This window comes from Cygnus olor, chromosome 10, assembly GCF_009769625.2.
Source record: "Cygnus olor isolate bCygOlo1 chromosome 10, bCygOlo1.pri.v2, whole genome shotgun sequence".
NCBI classification, from domain to species: Eukaryota; Metazoa; Chordata; class Aves; order Anseriformes; family Anatidae; genus Cygnus; species Cygnus olor.
The window spans coordinates 17309700-17336103 of record NC_049178.1 but is presented as its reverse complement, the minus strand read 5'-3'; the positions used below and the strand labels follow the sequence as shown (position 1 = coordinate 17336103).

Here is a 26404-nt window from a genome sequence, read left to right as displayed (position 1 = left end):
AAAAACGTGGGACTGTTGAAGTGGCAAGATCTAAAGTGAGACTCTAAATATATGATGGCTGTGTTAGCACAGGACTCCAATAAAAATAACGAAGTGTTTGTCTTCCAAGGGGAAAATATCACAAAAATTTGGAGACAAAAGCTTATATGCTCAGGGAAATCCCAAAGCAGGAAAAGGGACAAAAAGTATAGGCACGTTTATATGTATTCTTTCAGATTCAACGCTTTGAGTACATAAAAATAATCAAACCTACATATCAACTTTCTTGCATCAGCTTTTCATGTTATTACAAGAGCTTACGGAAAAGGCTTCTGAATAGCTCAAGAAATAAAAGAGCACCTTTTTTCTATTAACACAAAAGAGTCTTAAGTTGTTTTTTGATACTTAAGTCATAAGATGCTCATTGTTTTATTTTACTTTTCTAAACTCAGAAATGAGCGCTCCTTTCAAATTGGAATTTATAAAATTGCCACACTGAGGATGTGCACTGGTGTTTAAAGTCATAAGCTGACCACCTACCTTAAATTTTAGTGGTTTTGTTCTGTTTTGTTTTTAAACAGCAAAAAATCACAAGGTGAATTTATTCAAAGCAATCGGATGAGATGTTGTTCCCAGTAATTTTACTGGTAACACCACCTTTGAGGGCATACTTCCAAGAAGTCCAGATAAACAGATCATTACTTGGAATTAGACCACCTAGACCATTTTGCTTTTTTGGAAAACAGGTTAAAATTGAAGAGTAGATTTAAGTATACACTTCAAGAGTATTAGAGGTATTTGATCTATGGGCATAACATAATGAACCAGTACTACGTGAAGCGGCTTATTCAGATTTAAGATGCTCACATTCCAACACTTAAAAACAACTATAATCATTACTAAAATTGGTGTAAAAAGCGAAGAACCAAACTTACTCAAGTTATGATTGTCTTTCTTTTGCCTCTCCTTAGCCAATGCTCTTGCTTCTGACTCTGTAGGAAAAATACATGCTGTGCATGTGAATGAAGTAATTAGAATTAAAGTAATTCAAACAACATTTCAGTTTGTGAAACATTTGTGAAGGAAGCCTGATCAGCAACTGGCAAACAAATCATCACAGCCTTTCCATAAAGTGAGAAGGGCCCGTCACATAAGCTGCGTTTACTGAAATCCAGAGCTGGTATTCAACGTTACCCCTGTACCTGCAGAGCTTTTGTTCCCACACTTCCTATGCTGACTTTCACGATGAGAACGTTTCCCACGGAGGCCCTGATTCAGCAAGGTATTTGAGGACAACAAATTGCTGAAGTCCAACATACCTTCTCCTACGTACACATGCAGACAACATGCTTATGTACCACACAGAGGCTGAACCAGAGGAACAACATGCTTACTGCATTGCTACCTGCACAGGATGTGAAGCAGCCAGGAGTCAGCAGCTCTGCTCGCTGGAATTGAGACTATGTCCTTTTGTGGCAACGTGTGCACATCACCACGGCACTCAAGGTACGACTTAAGTGACCTACTAAAAATGCTGTGTTTTCCAGCTATATTAATTGTTCCCATTATACCAAAAAAGTTTTTAAAAAATTCAACACCTTTATAGGCAAGTCTCCTCAGATCACAACTATTCTTAACTTTGGTCCACACATTTATTACTCAGACTTCAGCACATAACAGTTCAGGCAAACACATAACTAAGCTTGTTATTTTCAGCTCTCATTTGACCTTACATTTCCCAAACTATTTCAAGTACTTGTTTGTTCTATCCATATTAATTTTGGGGAAAAAAAAAGTGAGGCGAAATCCTTAACCCTTTCCCTTTTGCACTTAAATTACAAAACCAGCAAACATTATTTAGTTTTGTAGTAAACCAGTGAGGACAAGTGAACCTGTGATCTATTATCACACATTCCTTTGTGGGAAGAAAACCCGTCACTCAAACAAGTTTATTTTCTGTATTATTTTCTTCTTATGGAATCTGGATTATGTCCCATGCAACCCATAGTAACTGGTGACGAGGTTTGTCTCCCTTGGAGTATGGGAAGTTACCCCAGCATTACGTGCAGTGTGACAAGGCATAACCTTCGTAATACTAGGCTCCCAAAGGATCCCCCCCAAAAAAGCTTGAAAGATTATTTCACGTCTTAATGAAATCTGGGCTTAGTCTGACATTGCATTATGAAACAGATATGAAGTTTGTAAGGCCAAAAGTGACTGAAACTGCACTCCCAGCTGAGCAGGATTCCCATTAGATGCTTCAGTAACTACAGCTGACAACTCACAACTATCATCAGCATCAGATGCTGGGTAACAGACTTGATTTTTTTTAGTTCTTTATCATTTTGATATTTATACAGTAGGATGGAGAAAGCAATATTTAAGTCTAGCATTTGTTAAAAACCTAACTCTCTTCAACCTAGTTCCAACAGCAATATCGAGAAATGGAGAACCAAAAGCTTTTCCACATTTGTACATTTAGAGATTAAACTCCAGCCTCTAAATAAAACTTCTGTGAAAAGAGGAAGCCTTTCCTACCTAGACTTCTGTCTACAAAAACATACCAATATTAAAAATCACTGTTTGCTGGAAAGCACTATCAGTAGTCAAAGGCTTGGCCGGATCAATGTCAAAGTGACTGCTGTTAAATTTGAGTTTAATTCCTAAACTTGTTGTAAGTTAAATGCAATCCGCTACCATATATGTTTAAGAGAAAACGCATTTAACTAAATTGCTTGTTTACACATGACGGTAGCACATAGACATTTAGCTTAGTTCAGATCTATTTTGACTTACTGAGGACTTCTATAAGACCACTTCATTCACTAATTTCCCCTCTTTTTGCCTTCTTTGCCCAAAGTCTTACACAATCACCAGCAGTGAATCCACCAGCCTAGACACGTGGCAAGTTGAGTGCTTAGCTTGCAGTCTACAGCCACTTGTAGCTTTCTGTAACTGAGGCAATGAAGCTGTCTGTAATGTAGGACCCTGAGTAGATCTCATCCCCTCCCACCCTCCTCTTAACATAGTTCAACATGCTGTTGAAGTTTTTCTTTCTCTAGCAGCCACAAGTCATTTTGCGCTTTGTGTATCTTCCTTTGGTGCAGAGCTCAAATTCTGTGCATTCATACGAAATGCAAATATCCACCAGCTCAGAGATGTGGCATTTCCTCCTGAGAAGCTCACTCCTGGGCTATTAAAACTGCTCTACTTAAAACTAATTCCTGTCCAGAACCTGCTTTGCAACTGAGTCAGCCTGTGAGTTTTCACAACAGAAAGGAGAGAGACAAGAAAGAAACTACACCTCTACCAGGTCAGCACAGTATGACTCTCAGTTGGGCTTAAGAGCAATCATTTCTGGATATTAAGATGATCTTGTCATTGGTTCTAGAACGAATCTCTATTTGTTCATTTGCAGACATGCTTGCCTTGTATACGTACCCTACATGTGGTTACATCCTTTCATCTACAAGTGAAGCAAAACAGCAAAAATAAAACAGGCTTTAGAATACAGAACTTCTCTTCTAAGCCTTCAAACTATTTAGCTTTTGTATGCATGTGCTTGAGAGGGAAGGTTTTTAATGTTCCCTTTCCCTTCCCCTAACTCCCACAGCTTATTCAGATGAGACCAACTTCACTGCTGGAAGCACCGACACGACAAGAGCTTCAGAAGATACTTCACTTTCACCTTGATTTAAAACAGTATCTTTTCCGTGCCTGATTTTACATTTCATAGAGTCTTGATGTCCAGATTTCATATTACAAGTCATTTGTTCATTATAGTCCTCCCCTACTAGAAGAAAGCCTCAGCACACAGTATTCCTCAACATGAATCCCAGAGATACTCCAGATGTCAAGTTGTTAAAATTTAATGTTGATAGAGCAAACAAGGGGTCCAAACTAGAAAACAGCTCTGCAAGAGTTGCATGGAAATTTCCTACGGCACAACATTTTGAATGTGCAGATTTGACTGCAATAATTAAGGACTCTGCCTTAATTTGTGACAGTGAACAGACGCACGCGAATACAGCTGCATTACCAGCTAATACATCTACTAAAAAAATGACTGCAAAAAGTAACCATTCATCCTTTTTTTTTAAGAAAAATTGTAACACATTATGTTCAGTATCACCTGAATTCAAAGCAATTACACCATAGCTCCGAAGTAGTATTTTATATGTATTTACCTGTAAGCTCCCTTTTTATATTAGGAAGATTAGCTGGACAGGAGTTGCTGATGTTTAGTCCTGGAGGAGGCATGCTTTGGTTGCCATAAAGGTCAATCAAATTCCCAGACACAGGCAACTGGAAAAGATAAGGGAGGAGAAAGATCAGTTGGTTTGCCTTATGGAAAAAGCTTTGTACAAAATAAATGAGTTATCACCTGCTAAGAACTCTGTGCTCTTTTCCATGTGCAAAAAGAGCTTGCAATAAGGTCAGCAAAAGTTACACATATGCACGGGCATGAGGAATAAACCACCTACATTGGGAAAGTTCTGTCCTCTCTTCTCAAGAAGGTGCAGACAATATTTATTTATTTTTTAATGCAGGGAAGCACGGCTCCATTTAAGTTGAAAAAAAAAAAACCTTAGGAAAGAAGAGGTAATACACGCTGACAAGTATTGCTGTATTGTTCCTCACAATTGTTTCACTGGAAGATAAGATCTGTACCCTCACCGCTTCCAAGTGAAAGATCTGAAAGAGCCTACAGAAGACTCACGGAGGATGCCCCCATTTTTCCAGTAACACGTGAGTCAAAGTTTTTAGCGAGTTATTACATGCTTGTCGGAAGACACCGTATTCATCAATCACATTTTTTATGTGATTTGAAGGCTAGTTACACAGAGAATATTTTCATAAGTTTATTTTAACTTGTTTTTCACCTTGCGTAACAAAAACATGTACCAGTTGGAGGAAGACTGTTTTGACATAAATGTCCTCAACTACTCATTCATTCTGTAATTCTTCTTTAGGTATGTTTAAGGAAAGAGATTTATAAGGAAATAGGATAGTATTCCAACGAGACTCAGCAAAGCTATCCCTTTATATTAAAATGTAAATTTAAAGAAATCCACATGTATCCTGAGTGGATTATTTTACCTGTCTATTCTTTGTTTCCAAACTAGGTTTTGAGAAGACAGGTATAAAACACTTTGATACCTTATCTGAGTGGCAACACTTCTTATCTTTGCTGCAAAGAAAACCAGTCCCTCCAAGACACTGATCCTGCAGAGATTAGACCATTAACTTTACACCCACGTAAATAATGTTGGGGAATACAATGGAGTGAGTCACAGCACAGGCTATTAAACTCCTACTGACAGTCCTTGCCAGACTGAGACTTAAGAAAATTTCTCTGCTACCTAGAGCAACCATAAGAAACAAAGCTGATATGCACACGCTGAAGTGCCACCACCTAAAAGCCATGCTGAGATTTGTCAAGAGACTTCTGGACAGCAGCCAACAGCAAAATGAGGTCCTCTGACTTGGTCTTCAAGTGACAGAGGGAAAAGTACCTGAGTTCTCAGCAAATCTAGTCCTACAATTTCCTGCACACCACTTAGCTTCTGAATTTCATATAAAAATATGTATTAAAAAAATAATAAATCTGTTTTAGTTCCCAGCCGTCCTCCACAAACCGTGATCCTAGTTGCAACACACCCACATTAATGTCACTGTGACCATTATCTCACTGCTCTACAAGGCTGACCCTCAGATCTTTTGGCCCCTCAACACATCCGTGACACAGGAGCAGCAATGGCGTCACAAAACCTTCTGACTTGGACGTGCTTTTTCTATTCATGCTCCCAAGTATGGTGAGAGCACAAAGGACTTGTTTGTAGCTCTGGGACTTGAAGTTCAGAACCAGACATGTGAAATATAATTAGGAATTTCAGAGGGGAAAAAAAAAAAAAGATATTTTTTCCCCCCAAACCAGAAACTGGCATCTCAAATCCTGGGTAAAGCAGCTAGGCTGTAACGAAGCATAGAGAACAGCCGAGGTCCCCAAGTTGTTGTAATTACTGCAAGACTGACCCTGCGTGTTACAACAGCATTGTGATTCTACCTCCCCATCCCCAGGTGTCAACATTGGGTTGGATTTCCGTGTAAGGTTCCGTAAGGAACTGTGCAGCAATCACCGCAAAAGGGTAGGAGCTGTTGGCTGTGCACACTAAGTCCTGCAGAAATGGCTTGCACCAGAAGAACCCACCTGAGAGCTGGGCAACAAAGCACAAGTGCTGCTGATGCATCACTAACTAACTAAAGAAAGATAAAGGGAGAAATTTGCACAGGTGATTATCTTTGTAAGTTTGTTTCTATATTTTAAATATGTTTTCCTTAAGGCTGTTAAATGATTTTAGCTAAGACATTTAATGCGGCATCTTTCAGATCATCCCCAAGAAATTAATTCACCTTAACTCTCCCTAAAAGGGACTTAAGGAAGAGCAGTTTATGCCAGGCTTGGTTTGTTTTCTTCCTTGAGACAGCATGGTGTGTCTTTGTTCACAAGATTTCACACCATGAAATATGACGGACTCCAATGAAATAAGCACTCACATTCAGGTCATTCAGGCTCTGTGTGTATCACTGAGACATCAGCTGTGCAACCAACAAGGCTGTCTCTGAGGTACACACACTGTTCCCCAGAAGGTGCCGTGTTGCTCCCTTACCTACAAGGGCACGCTCAGTGGCAGTCCCTGCAATACTCCTGGGGTTCAGCTTCCGTTCTGACACCTTCCAGCACAGCAGCAAAGCTGGTTAACTTGTGACCCAATACCAAAGTTTACAAACGCGTCCAGAGGCACTGTATTGCAATGAGCCCTTTTCAGTTAGAGGGTACTTAGAAACACCCCTCCGCTTGTTCTACGCACAAATCTCTGATTTTGTTTATCAATTAAGTACTGCTACCAAACGTAACAAACTGGTCCTTTCATTCTTTGTTGGTTACGGAACAATAGCAGCCTTTGTTGTAGTCTCAGCACAGCTATTTATAGGTTGTGTCTCTTTAGAAACCATTTCCTCTCTTTATTTTTTTTTCCCAACTCTACTTAGCTCAGTCTACAGACAGCAATTCCTTACTAGTAAAATACTCTGTGTTTCCATAGCTAAATCTCATTCCAAATGAAAAGTGTTTGTTATGGCGGGCTTGTTTTTCCCTGAACCAACTGTTGAGGAACGTGGCTCGTTTTCCATCACTTCACGATTGGTACCAGGTTAATTCAGAGGCTGAAACATACTTTTTGCATCTAGCAGTTTAACCGTATTAGTAGACTACTCCAAGGGCACTATCTAAGGGGGGAGGCTGGCGGGCTGTTTCCTGCAGCACGCTCCGTGCCTCCAAGAGGGCTGTGGGAATCTGTGGGAGCCAGACTAGGTTACATGGCATCAGACAAGTACTGTCAGCAAATGTAAACCTATGCTACAAAATCGATGCTAAGTGGTAAGCTGTAAATTTTGGCACTAGATAAAAAAGAACGAGACGCCAGCACTGGCAGACATCTACTCAGCCAGATCTAACAGCACTTAAGCCTAAGGCAAAAAATTCGCTGGAGCTACCCTCCACAAAAGATCAAAATAAGATTATGCCAGAAGTACGATTATGTTAATGCTCGCAGCAATGTGAACCAGCAAACAGAACTGGCAACTTGGAGGTAATATGTGCTTTCCCTTGCTCACCAACTTTCCCATCTCAGCATTCTTGTCTTTTCTCCCAGACTTCCTGGGCGCCCTTCTCCCTGTTCAGTTTTAAGCTTTATTCTTTCACCTTTGGTTTGTTTTGAGGGGTTGCCTTTTTTTTTTTTTAATCTTATTTTTTATTTTGTACCATCTTTGTTATTGTCTAACTTGGGACTTATCTCCATTTGCAATCAGACTAAATAAATATATGATATTAGAGCTTCACGGTTAAATTATAGCAGCTTTGGACAGGGATGCTAACACAGGCTTAAGCATAGCTTACAATTTTTTATTTGCACGTGACAAGATGGGAAGCTGGGGTGCCGAAGGTTCCCTTTAGGTTTCTGAAGCTGAGCTCGATGCCCGTTAATATGCCCACTAATATCAATGGGTATAAGCTTACTTCTCTAAGTTCAATTCACACCTCTACTACAACCTTTCCACTGTTTAACTTGAATTTGAAATAAAAAAGGGCAAACTTTTCCTTTGTATTCCCTCAACATGACTCTAGCTTGCATTTTTAAACTTGTTCTTCATTGCAACTGTATACCTGGAGGTCTTCACAGAACACCTCATTACCCTCCACAGACAGTACAATAACTGCTTAACTGCTCAGAGAAAAAATAGTTACACTCCAGTTTTATGTTCACTTGAGGAGCAGCGATTAGGCTTAACAGGGAAAGCAAAAGGAAGGGACCGTTGTACCGTGTTTGCCATCTGCAGGGCTGGGTCCATCAAGCCAAGGATTTCTTCATTGTAGCTTGATTCTAGACTAATTATGTCATCGATCACATCATCCATCTGCAACAGTAAAGGTGAACAATAAAAAATAAAACAGTTATCAAAACCAAGAAGGAACAAAAGTCTAACAAAGCACTTCAGCAACACACCGGTTCTCTGCAGTACGGACCAAGGCAGAGGTCTGTGCACTTCTGCCATACTCCAGATCCAATCCCCCTGACTTAATTCTCACTGTCCGGCTAGGGCTCTCAGACCACAGCAAAGCTTGAGGCTTCGTGATCAATTCCGCACCTCCCATCAGCAGTTACCTGCCCACAGACAAGCTGTTCCTCCCAGGAACAGCAGAGGATATCAGTGCCCATACAACAAACCTCACCAACGATGTGAAACCCTCTCCCTGGTTCTGCACAGGCCCCGTCACCTCATCTCCAACCACAGGGCTTCAGCACTGCCTGCCCTCCCTCCACCTCAGTCATCCAGGTGTGGGGCAAAAACCTGCTTACAGATTGGAACACCTGAGCCCTGGCATCTGCAGGGGGAAGAAGGCTTGCTGCTGAAAGGCTGCCCTCCCTCAACGGGGGAATCTGATTTATTTCCTAATACTCCCTCCCAGGAAGCACCACCCAAGAGTAGCTCAGTGATGATCCTAGGTGGTGGAAACGGTTTTTGGGGCTGGGCTGGAGGGTTCCTCCGTAAGTTCCTATATGATCAGGTGGAACAGAGTCCTCCAAAGCACCGCTTAGATGCTCTGAGCTGACCTGCAGCTTGCCTATTTCTTTTTTGATCACCATAAAAAATAAGCTTAAGTGACACTAATTAAAAAAATAATAATAATTTTTTAAAAAGTAAAATTGATAGTACAAAGAGTAGTTTAGGGCATTTTTGTGTCAGTGCAAGAAAGTATGATCAGAATGAATTACACTGGCTGGAAGTGAGGGCAAGAAAGGAAACAACAGTTACAGCCCATATCTGAAGTCTTGTTACTAAAACAAAAAAGCAGTCTGCTCAAAATAATAATAATAATAAAAAATACAAATAATTTTAAAAAATGACTAGTGAGGACAAAATTACCATGGAAGGATTAAAGCCTTCTCTCTCTTACCTCCCCCCTTAAGCGCAGGTGTGATCTGCGTAAAAATGGGCTCTTAGAAAGTATCACAACAGCAACACATACATGCAGCTTGGGGGAAAAACTGCTTTAAAAGACTTCTTGAAGTGAGATCCTAAAACACCCTTGACAATGGTCTTCTGCTATAGTGTTACAGTTCTGAAAAGGGTTAACACTTTTCTAGATGTTTTAATGCACTTGATATCAATGCTAATATGTAAGGACATGGCAGATTTGTAATATAAGTGGGGGTTATGTTGTTTTGTTTCTTAAATACATTTTACATTCAACTTGTTAAATACATTACTGGTCAAGTTTACGGTTTAGCATAAGTTCAAAGAAACATTCTCATTGGAAAGGTGTTCAGTGCTCCAACTCCTGTGTCATCCAGTACCTGCATGCATGATGCTCGTGAGTGTGTATTCAGAGCCGGGCACTCACTCTCAACCCTGCTTTGCTCTTCAAATTTATAAAATCCCTGCAGAAATAAAAGGAGAAAAAAAAAGCAAAGCATGGATCTGAGTTCATGGCACAGTCTCAGTCCCAAAAAGAGCACGATTGAAACGGTGTCATGCACACATGTGCCTGATGACACAGCAAAGTGAAGCTGTAAATAACTTGAGAAAAAAATTGTGATACAACTGAGATGATAGGATGGAACTTGGATTTTCACTTCATTTAAAACTATGGAGCACAAGTAATTCCTCTTGCATGTGTAAAAACCAGGTTTTTAAATAACTGTTTTTGGAGTTGGATAAATTTTTCCTCACAGAGTGCATCTGTATTAAAATTTTGGCACAAAGGCTCGGAGGAAGGATGGGGAACAAAGGGAGCTCTATAATTCTCTCTCGTTTGTCAAGTCGCTGAAATATTGACATGATTCTTTTACTTGCTAATGTCTTTCAACTAACCTTTATTCTGCACCTGAGCACATACAACATCCAACTAAGTTTTTGCCAGCAAATGTTAAGACAAGATTGTGAACAACTTCTAGGCACAGGCTAGTGAAGTCTCAAATTTGCAGCGCTGAAAGAGCACATCAGTAACATTTTAGGATATACTAGCTGAGATAATCTGGTGTTGAAATAAAGTAAGAGACTTGCTCAAATTTTAGTCCAAAAATTTCTAAAACCCTAAAATATCTTTAAAAAAGTCTGCTTTTTTCAGTTATTTTTGTTATGCTCTTTGCTCTTTCTACACTGAATGGGCCATAAATAACATTATTCCAGAAAGCTACAGCTAACAAAACTGCTTTGTATTCTCCAAAGGTCAACTATTCACTGTGTGCATCAAGCAAGCAAAAAAAAAATAGAAGTTTTAATAAGCATAAACTAGCTAAAATAGTTCAAAAAGGGGAATTACATGGACAGAGGTTTTTTTTTTTGCCCTAATGTTTTATACAAATACATATTCATCAGGCAGGCAAAGAAGCATTAATTGCATTTTCCAAGTGAGCAGTTCAGAAAAGAAGATAAACATAACATCTTAATTAGCAAATATGGTTTGAAACAGAAAGAAAGCAGAATGCAATTCCGTTTTACTGAAGAGTATGCACAATGAGAGCGTATTACCTCTTTTTCACAGTTGGAGTTAAGCGTAAGCATGGCCATCGGGCTGTTGGGCGCGCTGCTTCCAGTTCCAGGCGGCATGACATGATCACCGGGCTGGTTTGGACATGGCAAGCTCAGGGCTTGGTTGGCGTGTTTATTTGCTAGAGTGGTAGAGAGGTACTGCTTTACCTGCTGCCGCTGGGCTTGCTGAATATGGTACTTGGTTGGGTTCTCAAGGTGAGTCTGCACCTGTATGACAGGAGTTAGGAACGTGCTTTATTGTTTTACAACGTCATTACACGTGGCATCGATCTGAGCTATACATTTGTGATATAGACCAGCTAAGCATTTGACCCAGTTACAAACCCGCGCAGCTCCAAGGAACTCAACAGGGCTTCACTAATTCACGTTCAGTGGCAAGGAATGAGTTCCTGAGAGAACGTTTCAATAACTGACTTATTAACAGGAGGGCAACGAGTTCCACTTTTCTTTCACATGGGGAGATTTCCCACTTAAAACCAATGCTCAGGTTTTCCAGGTCACACAGATACCCCAGAACAGGTGCTTCTCTGTTCAGACCTTCAGCTACACGACATGTAATTTTCACCAAAATATGGAGAAATACACGGCACAGCAGGACTCATTTTACTTGTTAATAGCTACTAATTATAGCCAAATGTATCAACCGCTATCCTTTATCAGATTTCAAGTAAAGGACAGATTTAATTTGTTGTTGGTTTTTGTTTCATTTTTGTAAAATATCAAATGCATTGTTAAAAAAAAAAAAAAAGTAATGTGCCATTTTTTGTCTCTAGATTATTTATAACTCAGATATATGGCCTAAATCACATACAAATAAGACGGCCTGTTTAAAAAATGCGTTACACAAAGAAGATGCAAGAAAAGCAGTGTCTCCGGTCAGATCAATCACTGTTCTCAGCAGCAGCCATTTTTGTATTTAAGATAGGCTTTCCAGTGCTTAGAAATATTTTCACATATAAAATATGAAAAAAGAATACCGAACTATTCTCATTCACTCTAAATAAGCAAGAGAAGAAAAGTCCTTTTTTTTTTAAAATGGAAAAAATGTCACCATATCTTGGAAACACTGTCACCTTTCTTTGATCATTAATGTCTTTATCAAAAGGTAGAAAACAAACAAGTAAAATAATACTCTGAAAAGTTTGTTGGTTTTGAACAGTCCTAGTAAAGCGACTTCTATTACCATTACAACTGACCATGCACGTTCCCCACTCATTTTTGTGGAAGAAATTAAATAAAGCAAACTAGATACAAGAGGAAAAGGATTTCCTGCCCACTGCAAGCCTTCTTAGCAACAGGTTTTAAAATGAGTCTGCAAATAACTCACCTGATAATGATTATACTCAAGCATTTCCAGCATAATACTGATAGGTTGTGAGAGAAGTGACTGCAATACCCTTTGCTTTATGCTACTCCAGTCTGAGCGATTCACATACGGAAGCACCATAAACAAGCTGCCCCAAACCAGCAGCAGAAACTGGAACGCCACTGCTCAGACTTATAGTAATCTAGGCTAATTAGCTACGCATGTAGAGAAACAAACAGTTCACACAGGGGCTGTGCAAGTTTAGCCCTAAGTATTGGTATTTTTTCCCTGGCTTTGACGTCATGCTTTTTCATAAACATAAAAGGACCTTTTAAGTGATGGCCTATCAAAGTCAGATTGACAGTTTGCTCAAGGCTAACTTGCTATTCATCTTTCGTTCCAGTCATACTGACAATGGTATTTTTCTTTAGCAGTAAGGTTAAAAGTTTTTAAGTACGGAGGAAGAAATAACTGAACGAATGCCCTACGAGCCCAACACACATCCACCAGCTGTGGGGTGCTCAGGATGAGACCGCGGGAGCCGCAGCAGCCCACTGCCCTGCCCTCGGCACCCGCTGCTCCGGGCACCAGCCTCACCCAGGACCTGCAGCTCCACAGGGAGGATTTCAGGATTTCAAGGAGCCGTGCTGCTTCTTCAGCCTCCCTTGTGCCCATTCAATATGTCCCAGCCTTCAGCAGCAAGGTTTCCGGTTCAGAAAGGGTTGATGACTGGCTAAAGCACATTGCAAATATACCTCTGTCCACCCAGAGGCATTACTGCACATGGTCCCTAGGCCTCCCAGACCTTTCTTATCCTTGCTACCCAACTGCTTGACAAAAGTGTTGTGCTAAAGCACATGCATCTGAAGTTGCTCTACTTGTGCTGTTTTCCAAAGTCTGCTGCACATAGAAACATATTTAAGAGAGGGTGTTAAGAGAGCTTAACCTGATTTGTAGCACCAAGTGCCAAGACAATCCAGCAGCCTGCTGCGCTAAGTACAGCGCTTGCTTTGCGGGTCCCAAACTGCATTATCAATTTTCCTACCACCAGTGGTAAGAATTCCGCTACTCAGATAAGCCTATTTTTCACTTAAATTTTCATCTTCCAAGTAGATAAAGTTATCAGTAAATGAGTTCGCTTTCATAACCCTTATCTTAGAGTACATTATTTTAAAAACAAGCCTTACTCATCTTACAGTATTCGCACAGTCCTTTTCCTTCCCCAGCATCAGAAACCCCTTGTGCTCCCTCAGCCAGCGGGAGGGACGGAACTAAGCCTCCTCTCTGCATCAACCACAGATCCATGCTCCCAGGAGAGGGACGAGCAAAATTCCAAGATCCACATCTCCACTGACACAAAACTGCTCCCCATGCTCACCGCACGAGTGCTCTGCGCTGTGCCACAGGTCCCTGCTTCGCCCAGCGCACACCCGCACGCCTTGTCCTCCTCTTCCTTCTCACTGCCGAGGTCAGGCACCAAAACTTCTGTATTGGAAATGCCCAAAGAGCAAATTAGCAGTAACAAAGCTTACAATGAAAGGCATAGCTGGGATCCCGCACACCATCTAACAGATCCGGGCTGATGTATTAGCGGTCCGCCATTTGGCTGTAAGGACCGTACGCACGGCCCTATTGTCTGAACCTGCAGGCTGACGATACGAGAGCTCGCAAAATGTGCAAGTATCATCACAATTTACAGAGGTACTAATACCCCGAACTGACTCCACAACACAGCAAGTTTTGAAACACACGCTGCCTATGCGACATCCGATTCTTGTTGGCTAAATAGACATTAGAAAAGAACACATCTTCCCCCTAGTTTTTTGCCTTATTCTGCTACTCCATAGTATTTTTTTTCTTTAATAGGCTGTGCTGGCCTTTGTTGCAGGGAAGGCAAGAAAAAAAAAGTGTGAAATTCAGTTTCAGAAAGAACACAGCTCCTTTTAAATTCCAGCAGACATTAGGGTATCGTTTATTAGTAGCATGACACAAATAAAATCCTGTGTCTAAGTAGAGAGAAGAGCAACAAGAGCATGAAAATGCAGCATTTTTACTTCAGCTGGAACGTATTTGGAAGCCAGCTGGCACTTCTGATAGAACTTTTCATCAGAAACTAGGAAGTAAGGCTGGGCATTTAGCTTTTGTGTTAGGCTTTTACTGTTACAGAATAGCCCCGCAGAGCTCTCTCAAGAATCGCATCAACCTTACCTACCTCTGCCTCCGAAGTTATTTCAGTTCTCTTATATCAGATTTCTACCAATTACAGAAGTGCAACTATTCTCTGATCTCTTTAACCTTACTGACAAGTGCGTCCTCTTTGGCACAGGGCAACAGACTTCAGCAAGAGTCCAGAGGCTATTTTCTGCTATTTGGAGGTGAAGGGAATTCCTCCTCCTTACAGGGAACATAACTGCTAGACAAACAGCACTGCAGATTTACATGCAGCAGAACTGCAAAGACAGATTGTAACCTAGCTGGTTTAATTCCTGACACACCACACAATCACTTCGGTTCAGAAACAAAGGCACAGTCTTTTGGAAGTATTTTGAACAAACTTATCCACTAGACCACTTTTTTTTTTTTTTTTTTTAATCTTGTTATACACTGGTAACAACTGGCTCTGAGGAAATGCATTTACTGTCAGGTGTCTGGACTTCAAATTAGCAGCAGCAGCAGCAAAGACTCTCTATTGCCTTTACAGAAAAAACTACCAGAAGAATTGTGGTCATTTTCTGCTAGTTATGCACAGTTCTCCAAGGACATGTCACCTTCTCACACAAGTCCAGTAGTGAATTGCAGAACACAGAACTGCCTTTTCTGTCATTAAATTGCTCTGAAATGATGCAAAGGAGAGATTCGGTGAGAAAACATGTCCTCTCAGTCTGTAGCTGATCCAACATACTTCCACATTTGAATAAAAGAACACACAATTAATCTCAGAATGGAGGGGCATGTAACAATGGTATCCCAACTCCTCATGGCAGTGCGACAAAGCCAGCAGATTCCACAGGAAGGAAAGCATCTCCACACGGTTCAGGCAGATAACACACCTCCACCACTCTTTGTGGTGGGGCACACACTGAGGCCCAGAAGCACAACACCCCGTGCTTCCCTCCTAGGCCATGGTCAGGCCTAGTTCTTCAAGCAGGAGCTAGCGTGTGGCGAGAGCTCAGACCCTGCTGGTCAGAACAGCTCCCCTGCTTTCCTCCTCCAATACAACAGGATTGTATCCTCCAAGAGATACAGCACCCACTTCTGAGGAAAAAGTGGATTATTAACCGTTCAAACAAGGAGTTAGCCAGCAAAGCTGAAGAGGCCCCAGTCCTCAGCTGTGGTGGTACATCTGCAAGAGTCTCCTGATAACCCGTCATAATGCCGACAGCTCTGGGCTGCCTAACATTTCCCTGGTCCCCCACAGGCAGGGAAGGAACACATTTGGGTTGCCTGAATCACACAGAAGATTCTTCTCATCAAAACACACCACTGAACCTTTCTGTGAAAGCACAGCCAAACTACTTAATGCTTCATTTCTGCATAGACAGGCTTGGGCACAGGAACTTACCAAAGATTTAGAGAGGACATCTAACCAAATTGGGAGGAAGAATTTTTCCCCTCACCCCCACATTTTTATTTTTTTAATTAAAAAGACCATTTGTTTCAAGTAAATTGCCTTAGGACTTACAGTTTATAATTACAAATAAAATACTTTTTGGTCGGTTTTCTCAGTTCAATAGAACTTTTTGTTGCTTAGACAGCTAAATGTCATGGGATTTTTAAGAAAGGTTAAAATTCTGCGTCCTTTAACAATTAATGGTACCCAAAGAAAAATTATATAAAACCACATCCAGTGCCATGTTTTGCAAGAGCTACTCTACTGGCTTCAGTTAGGTTCCCTGCACCAGAAAGCCAGTTCAGTATGCTAGTCCAGACCTTCACAGCTAGTCTTGTTTTTAAAGCTGCTTCGACCCATCACTTTCAGGGATTAGCAGCAAGTTGTTTTCTAGGTCCTTGAATAAAGTCAAAACCAGGTGTTTATCATTTCACATGAGGTAAAAAAGTCTGAGAACAACAAAAAGGAAAGATAATCAATTACTGCCTCTTACATTAAGATGACTGCATTTTACTGTCAAAGCACGTATACATAGTTAACTTGATTTTGAGCAGCTGGCAAATTAGTCTTAAACATAAATAACCATTCAAGGGGGATTTCTTGTAGTGTGAGTTATCATTATTACCCAGCCTTAAAAGCCTTTATTCTCCTTAGGCTTTCTAATCCAGATTCAATATTCTGCAAACAATATTCACCACAGACTGGCCTATTATGCCTAGAAATCCTAAGCACCACATACAATTTCAATTATTTCATTAAAGTATTGATCATGGGTTTCACTGCAATGCCAGGAAGAGCCCTCACAGTATCGAACTCAGAGAAATTCAAATATCCAGCAAGACAATGGTTTAACTCATTCTCAAAGACATTTTCCCACATGCAGCATTCAAATGTTAAGCAATGACATCACGTTTTTTCCCTTAAGGACATCTGTGGTCTGAAGTAGCTTCAAATTAGAAGTTCAGTCTTCTTGCTTTCTGAAACCTTTCCAGTCCTCCAGGATGAAACAGTTACCTCACTTGAAATATAATCAAAAAGAAGTCGATTGGGTTGTAGTACATATCATTCCAAAGGGGAACTGGGAATTCAGAAACAGATAAACCTATTTCATAACTTCTTTGGCTGTTGTTCTCCCCTTCTCTCCATCTTTTCTAGAGCATATTTGCTCCCTTTCTTTCAGTCCATAACCCAGGGGCAATGACTAGAACAACACTGACCAAAAAGCCCAGGAAGAGGAGAAACCTGAAAAGTTACTTTTATTGACTGGGGAATGACGTGTGAAGAGGAGTTTATTTCAGTATTTTATCTTAGGACATAGCCAAAGCAAGGAAATTACATCTGTTAACCAGAGCATTTTATTAAGTGTTACTTACTTCATCCAAAACACACTCTGAACATGAAAATCAAGGCAGCTACAAGAAAGCCATTTAAGAGCCAGCAGTGTGATTGCAGTCTAAGTGATTCCAACAGTCATCTTCAAACACACAGTTATGAAAATGAAAAGGCACATTGTACAGAAAGAACATCGTTTACACAACTGAGAATTGTTTTGCCCATCACCAAAAACTCCTCTGTGTAATGTGACATTTTCCTCTAAGGGAAAGACACGGAAGCAGACAAAAAAAGAACGAAGTTTTTGTGATTGGTATTTAAAAACTGTGCTTTAGCTATAGGAGCACATGATAAGAGTATCTAAAGAAATTAAAGAGAGGTTAACCAATTTGCTTAAGATGACAGGAATTGATGTAATTTACAGGTTAGTGGCGTGCTAGCTGCCATTCCATAAGTGTGGTTTTCAGACAGAATCTCATCCTTTGAACTGCTACAGTTTTCTGTTAGGAAATGAACATTTCAGCTGATTACTTTCTGACATACATGCCATAAATTTTTATTTTTTATAGTTACTGGGTAGGTACCAGAAACCTTTTCAACATTTCAGGACAGACAAGTAATTGACTCCATAAAACCTCAGACACAAATCTTTGCTACGATTTCACCTATACCAGGTCCTTGAGAGTGTAAATATTTCATGACTGGCAGACAACAATATCGGCCACAAAACTGCATCTGACCAGCAAGCTTGAATTACTGCCAAGTTAAAAAAAACTGATTCAAGCACCTCAAATCTACATCCTCCTTTCTCATCTGCACTACAGGCTTTGAGACTACTCACATTAGGGCATGAAAGAGAAGACTCTCCCATACAGGAACTGTCAATGACAGACATAAAGCTGCTCCATAAGACCTCTTGTAAGACCTGGCAGAGACACGTCAGCTCCAGAGGAAGCAGAATTGTAGGATCACACATCTCAGTTACCCCAAAGCCAGTATGGATGGTCTGAAGCCACCTCTGTTCCCAGCTTCTCCTTGGAAAGCCTTTCATAGCCAAAGTGCTATCATCCACACTTCCTATAGCAGCACAGACTTAAGATTTATCCAGACCACTCTTAACACAGTTCACTATTGACTTGAAAGAGTCACTTCAGATTGGTAAAAATATTTGTCCAACCTTATCTTCCTCCCAAGGCTGCCAAGCACGGCATTAGCTAGTGCCAGCTTTGACCTGCAGTCACATATTTAGAGCTTGAGCAAGCCTATCAGTTACATTTCACAGGAGTTACCAATTCTGCCACCCTTCCGGCCCTCAGTAACCCCTGCTATACCTGCACAACAGAATATTTCCCTTCCAGGTCCCTGGTTCACTGCACATCTGCTGTAGAACCTGGTGGCTTCAAACAACTTAGTTCCACAGCATTTCTGATGGCAAGGAAGAAATGCAGAACAGCAACACTCATTCTCAGGAGGGCCTTGACAGGTCAGCTTATGACTTAAAGCACATCAACTTTCACAGGTACAAAGGGTTAGAGATTCTGGATGGATTTCTAGAGCTCACAGCAGAGACAGCACGCACTTAGCTGTGCAAAAAGGAAGAACGTGCATCTCCTCAAATCCTGCAGGGCTCCGAGGCAGTTTCCAGAGGTGAGGAGAGGCGCCATTCTCCAGGCCCTGTTTTGCTAGGGTCACTCATTGTCAAACAGTTGTCAAGCGCGACAGATTTTAATCCAGTGAATCTGCTTTGTCCCCGCATGGGCTTGTCTTCATGTGTATCATGCAACACTGACTTTTCACAGGTGGAATTTAAGCTAAAACTGGCCATTTTGCTCAAACTGTAGATGAAAGCAAACAAAACCACCAACCAAACACTATTTTCATAATGTTTTAAAACTCCCTACCCTCAACACTAGTCTTATTTGTTAGTACGAAGTTTGTGAAAGCTTGCTTGATTTTATAGCACGTGAGATGAAGTTTGAGCCCAGATAATTGCCGGTGTAGAGGAACACTATCTTCAGCACTTGGGGGGCAAGTGAGGACTAAGTCTGACTGCAAATCTTTCAAATCCTCAGCTCTAGCTTGTAAGAAAGAAGTGGTGTTCAGAGTACTGCCCGTGGGCTATCCAAGTATTTACTTATGAAATTTCAACATTCAGCAAAGGAATGCAAGATAGGAAGAGATGTAAAGATGGCACTAGATCAAAATATATTGAACAGCCAAAACCCACAAACAGAATCATACTTGTGTCCTTCCCTTTTTTGAATAGAAGTTATCTGTAAGTGCAAATACAACTCCTGGATTATTATATTCAAGAGGAAAAAAACTACTTTGGAGAGGCACATTGCACACCAACAGGACATCCACACTCGTTGCACACGTATTTTGAAATGATCCAGGTGAAATACTGCTACACTCTTTGTTCACATAATCCACGGGGACTGTGAGACGGGCAGCATGCTCCCAAGGCCACTGACAAAGCACATACCAAGACATGCCACTGCTCACAAGTGAAGTCTGAAAAGAGAAAACATTAATGCCAAACCCAACGAACACCACAGTGCGTGCTGTGTTTGGCCTGTACCACTAACTGGAAGACCTTCCTACTATAACTTTAAAAGGAATGCCCAAAAATAAAAGTCATAATAATTTTGAAAGGACCATTTATTTTAACAAATCACTTAGCACCACACTCTACAGCACAAAGGACACTTGTTTAAGAACATGCCCGTTTGGAGGCTATCTGCTTTATGACAGACATGTAGCGCCGTAAGACAAAATTAGCAACAGAATGAAGATTTTGTTAATTCAGAACGGTTTTATCCATTAAAATGCCCTGAGCTTCTAAATGTCACAGTTAATAAAAAAAATTAGAAAGACTTTGCTGGGCTCTATAATACTTTGCCTATAGCCTATGATGTCTCACGTCAGCCCCAATACGGAAGGTCTGGAGAAGCAGAATAAAGCAGTCTAGATGCACCCGTTTTATTCATGCTGCTAATACGATCATTAGAAACAGCCTAAAATAATACTAAACTGCTGAGTTCTTTTAAGTGAAGGAAATGCAAGCTGGCTTACCACCGAACTGCCTGATTCTTATCCTTCTGTTCAACGAGCTGTGATGTTATTTATGACTGTATTAAAACCTACTGAGTTGTAATAAGGCAGTTTCAGTACCTCAGAGTGCTCGATCACCGTGCTCGCTAGTGTAAGACAACCCAAGTCACCTTCATGCAAACTCAACCGGCTACGATCTGAAGCATTCTGCTAAATACCAGAATTGGGATTTTGTTTTTGGTACTTTGGCAAGCCACAAAGGTGCGTACAGCCCTTACACAGAGGCAGGCCTCCGCTCTAGAGGAGAATTAACCCAGCCAGCCGAATTGATGCCACAGAGCATCAAAGCTGAGAACTGTGCTGTCAGCATTACTGCTGACAGGTGATGGCTTTTCCTAGCAAGCAGAGTGCTTATGTCCCTGACACTTCCATTAAGCAACATTACATATTTTATTTCCTGACATCTCACTCACAAAGAAGGTGTTAGAGCAGACATCACAGTAGCCACAAGAGATTAAAGGTAACAGCAGTAAGAAGTTAAGTATGTTTATTGCACTCATCTTAAACCACAATGAAATTTAGTGTTTTAGTTGTTTCTTAGCTAAAGGAATGCTGCCCTAACACTTTTGTAACACCAAGATGTATTTAATGCAAAGAGCCATGATGTTGTGTGACCTCACCTTTACACCCCATGATCTTATTCCCGTAACAGCCAGATGGTGGCTATCTTCTGGCTCCCAGGAGGAAAAAAAAAAAATGGAGAAAGCACACACACAAGACTATCGTAGGCTCATTTGTTAAAGAAGGATGGCAACATTTCAGCCCTTTAAAGATCTCAGGCCCTACATACACCGAGATACAGCATCACGATCTATTTTATACCGACAAAAACAACACCCAGCCACTCGGCCACTTCTGTAACCTTCCGCACACCTGCCCCTCCGTGTCTCACAGAGATGAGCTGTTGAAAACCCTTCTCCTCATGTTATTTCACATATGGCAGGCAAATAATCAGTTACACTGTGAAATGAGAAGCACCTGTCCACATAAGTGACCCTTGATAGGCCAGAGGATGGAGCATTCGCAGCACCATCACCTGAACTGGGGAAAGCTTTGGACACAAATTCAGTCAGCTGCGGTTGGCTCTGCTCAGCCAGCCATAACCAAAAAGTGCAGTCAGAATCATTACTCCAACAGATGTTGCACGAGCACGTTTTTTTTAAATCAGGAATACTTAAAAGAGAGGCTGTGAAAAATGTGCTATATGAAAAGCTGGGTTGTCCAGCACATAGCCGTGCCCCAGCAGCAGCAGCCTTTTCAGCGCTGACTCTGTACAAGAGCAAGGGCCTGCGAGCTCTTGATGCTCCGCTGGGTGCACTCCTACTGATGGCAGGGTTAGGACTCTCCTGATGGGACTCGAATCACATTTTGTGGCGTGGCACCACACTAATTCCACCTTCCGTAACATCTTACAGAAAGCTCTTGTCAGGGGTTTCATCTGAACTTCAAAAAAGCACAAATAACAGCTCACCAGGAGAGGCACTTTACGAGATACAAAGACAGGTGTGTGTTATCATCCCTATTCTCCAAAGGTTAGCTGCAGATCAGTATTGCCAAGAAATTCAGAAGTATTGGTTTTGTCAGAAGATCAAAACGTCTCTTGCGAGAGACATTTAGGGCCTCCAGGCTTGGTCTCAAAAGAATCCCATTTTAAACCACACTGGTGTAACCCTTCAAGTGCTGCTACAAGAACAGAACTAGGTTCCCAAGGGGAAATAGGCACTGCACCTTCCAGCACAGCCATATTAGTGTGGAAAATACACGTATCGCCTCTAGCCACTGGAAAACAAGCAACACTGCACGTGTATCACAACAAACTTGTCACCACTGATTAATGATGTACACAAACTTTTAGCTTCCTAAGAGAGTGTGGAAGCATAACCCAGCTCCAGGCAAGCAGAGCCTGGACAATTAGATAGAGGTAGAGATTAGATGTGGAATAACTAGATCCTAACTCAATCTCTCCACCTTCCTTACCCCTTTTTATACTTCAAGTATAAAACCATTTTAGCATATCATTATTTTACAGGATGGAATAAATAGTCTGAGATCTTAATGCTTTAAAAACGCAAATAGGCACACACCGAACTGTGTTGATTTTAACTGAAAGTTTGAACAGAGGAATAAAGCAAGGGAGCTGGAGGAGAGCAGACCTGGTGGCAGCGGCACCAAGGCCCCCACAGCTCGGTGTGCGCCCACCAGCGGTGTGGTGCGGGACACGGGGCGCCACCAGGGACCGGCTGCGGACACCACGTGCGCCCCAGGCCACCGCTGCCAGCCCGGCTCGGGACCGGTCTCACGGGCTGAGCTCTCCATAGTGGCTGCAGAGCACGACAGCTTCTCGTTTAATTTCCTCTGACACGAATGTAATTAGTGCTCATCAACAGCACTCTGCGCAAATAAACTAACTTGTAATAAGTGGGGACAACGGGGAATTGACTTCCAAAGCACGTTGCTGCTCCAGGCCACCAGGGCTGCAAGGAACACTATCAGCCACCTCTGCTGCCAGAAGTCCACGTGTCACAGAACTGTACCCCCCAAAAATGGGCGTAAATAAGCAACAGGTTGAATAATAGCCAATTTTGCTTCTGCCTTACCCCATCTGGTGGCCTACTGCTTACGTACAGCTGGAAGCAATAGTCAACTGAGGCACATTACCGGGAATTGCAGCACTAGAGAAATAAATGTGGTGCTAGAGGAGCTGCGGTGCCCTAACAGTTCTCTGCTGCCGTTCCCTGGGTGCCGTGGCAGTCGCACTTCTCACTGCATCTTGGTGGAGCACCTTGACGCTGCGCACTCACACCACGCAGAGCCATCGGGACCGGGTGCCACCACCGCAGCCCCACCAGCTGGTCCTGGCAGCCTCAACTGAAGCGGTAGGTGGAATTAATACCAATTCCTGGAGAAGGTGGAAACTCAGAGAGACTTTTTAAGGATAAAGCCTGCGAGCAGCCTGACTCAGGCAGAAGCCTTGTCTGGAAGCTGTCCCCTCGTTCCTTACATTAAATACCGCAGAGAGAGGAGGAAGGCAGTTCTGAGCAGCAATCCACATGGGAAGCATCGCTTAGCACAGAGCACCCACTTAATTTAATAAGAAGCACTCCAGAGCAGAAGGCACCACTTTTCTTCCCTCAAAAAGCCAATATACATTAGAAAAGCATAAACTCTTTTGAAAAGCCACAGTAGCATGATTAAATACTATTTTTCCTTTTACACAATAAACCATACAGGGCTGCACCCTTCAGGAATATATGAACTTTCATGTGAAAGGAGCCCATTAACTGCTGCACAATGAATGGTGCCTGTGGTCTAAGATTCATTTCCTTTTAGAAACGCAGAAAGGACGGAGAGCTTACAACTGCTGCACACAGCTGCTGACTCACTCAAGGTCACTTTACTTCTTCCCTGAACAAACTGTTTCTTTGAGACCCAGCCTATCGTGGTATTTCAGAAGACTCTAGTTTCAGTGGGAGTCAGGAAGCCCAATTTTGTTAGGTTGTGCCAAATTTGCAGGACTCAGTATTATTTCAAATTTAAGTCAGAAATTTTTTTTTTTCTTAAAGTACTGTTCAGAAATGAAAATCCATTTTGGCAGGGTGGGGAGAGGGGATTAAGTTTCACAGAGGTCATTTTAAACAAGCCTACAAGTACTTCCAAAGCCCTTAAAAGTAGATTTTATACAGATTTGTGTCATGTCAGCATGGCTATCAACTAGATTTCAAGAGGCACAATTTCCAAAAAATAGTCAAGTAGTACTGGATTAGTACTAGAAATAGTTGAAATTATTGAGTTACGATAGAGATAACTGGTGTATTTTTTAAAACTAAGTCTCACTTCTAAGAATTTCTTGTTTAACAAGACAAGAACAAACTTCAAAGCCCTTTCTGAAAGGACAGCAGAGCACTACATGGCTTCAGCAACACAGCCCCAGTTCGCACAGGGCTGCAGCAGCAGTAAGAGAAGCTCTGCTCCACTGGATTTGAGAAGAGGATTTCCACTTGCTCCCTGCTTCTCTCTTCCTCTAAAAAGGATGGGAAACCTTGTTCAGAATCAGCCACGAAGTCCGTAAAGTTTTGATGGTTTCAGCTAGGAATTTCCAGGTGACTTTTAGGAAGAAAGCCTGAAACAGAACCTTTGATTCATCCACCTTGATGCACGAACTTCCTATCAAATTCCTAGTTCACTCCTGATTCGGAGTCAGGATAACTTCTGCTTTTATACCACCACAAGTGCACTGAGCACAGCGGTTTACTGGAAGGCCTTTCACTGTAACTAGGAAACAAAAAACGTCAGTGTTAGATAGGGAGGGAAAAACACTCCCAAAATCGCTGCGAGGATTTTCTAGAGCTTATGGCAATGACTCCAAGTCTTTTAAAGATGCTTGCGTGCCCAGCACCTTCTGAGACCCCAAGCCCTCCTATCAAGGCCACACAGCTCCCTCCCGATAGCCTATGATGCTTTTTGGGGAGCAGATCTGCCTCTCTCCATCTTCAGAAGGAAGAGATAGATAGATACGAATACATTGCCCCAAGACAGAAAAAAAATACTCTTTAAACCATTGCTTTTTTGTTTGTGTTTTTTAAACACAAGATGCATTTCTGCTCACTTCAGTGTGTTCGTTTTTGGATACATTGCAGATTCCAGTTTTTATTTTATTTATTTAAAGCATTCCAGCTGTACTTGCTGAACAAGTTTACTACTTCCACTGGATGCCAGTAGCAGGTTTACTTTCAAGAGAGAGCCTGCCTTCCACAGACTTTCTAGCAGCAATTTGTTTCCACATGTAGTAACTGTTGTGTAGGGCGTACGACTGGTTAACGGCTTTAAGACACCTCTGGGACATGAATTGGTGGAAACAAGATACAATATAAACACCACGATTAGAATGATGTGTGAAAACCAGTTTCTATCACTTGACTATTAGCCTCCAGAGAAGCGAACAGTCTAGAAAGGCAGCTTCAACAGCAACTGAGAGCTTTCCCAAGAAATAGACGCTCTTGGAAACCATAATGCCATCTGCTGAGAGATTATGATAGTGCAATGCAAGGAATGACACCCCTGAATGTGTTCTCCAGTGCTTACAGCATTTCATCTGCTAGCTTAATTACTGTACTATCGATGTTGAAAGGCATGCTGCTTCTGGTCATGTTCAAAAATAAAAATATATTGTTTAAATTGGATAAATTATCCAAGGGTTTTCAAAGAACTACCTGAGACATCACAGCCTACTGATAATCAGCAAGTCAAGGACACTGAATCACAGAGGTCCACAATTAAAATGTTGTTCCAGTATGCTGAAAGGATAAGAGTAGGATGTGGGACACCCAGTTTATTCATTTGGCTGGGACATTCTAACTTTGCAAAAACACTGGTAATTAAATAGCTCTTTTTGATTTATTATGTTTTTAAAGATACTCTATTTCGTGCTCCATATCTTTACAAGCTTGAAAGTTTGTACATAATTCTAAGACAATTCAACTACAAAAATAGATCACCAAGTCTCACAATAACAAATAGGTTAAATGTGAAACTGGCATCCAATGGAAGTGCCAGTGACAGCCTGCAGGACCGAGCTGTCACCCCAACATCCCACCAGCACTCTCCACGGAAATGTTTGGAGGCAGCAAGATATTTTTGTAGTTGGTAGCAGAACTGCTGTGAACTAAAGATTGGCAGGATAATGATTCCACAAAGACCACCGGATGGATTATTTCATTTCCCAATCTGCCAAGCATCTAAAATCAGGCTCTGTTTTGCTGGGTCACAAAAAAATGTAATGGAGCACAAGTGCCAAGAACAAGAACCAGCCATGGGGATGCAAAGGGGATGCATGCATGATAAGCCAGGAGGATGTTTTTCCTTATTTGCACTAAAGCAAGTCTGCCCCTGAAGGTACTGATGAATTACAAGAGGTTCAGAAAGCCTTCTGAAGGATTCAAGATCAG

At 41.5% G+C, this 26404-nt stretch overlaps 1 protein-coding gene across 12 annotated transcripts in view; it reads right to left on the bottom strand.

The window, feature by feature from the left end:
• MITF (melanocyte inducing transcription factor) overlaps positions 1-26404 on the bottom strand; it is a 100256-nt gene that overhangs the window by 8790 nt on the left and 65062 nt on the right. For 5 of the 12 annotated variants that reach the window (XM_040568483.1, XM_040568490.1, XM_040568489.1 and 2 more), the window contains exons 3-7: positions 11077-11304; positions 9900-9983; positions 8362-8457; positions 4167-4284; positions 915-989 (exon numbers count right to left, since the gene is read on the bottom strand). In XM_040568483.1, coding sequence (XP_040424417.1) covers positions 915-989; positions 4167-4284; positions 8362-8457; positions 9900-9983; positions 11077-11304 — 601 coding nt within the window. Of the gene's footprint in view, positions 1-914; positions 990-4166; positions 4285-8361; positions 8458-9899; positions 9984-11076; positions 11305-12424; positions 12577-26404 lie in introns of those variants that run through there. The other 7 variants (XM_040568484.1, XM_040568486.1, XM_040568492.1 and 4 more) reach the window with 6 other exon arrangements.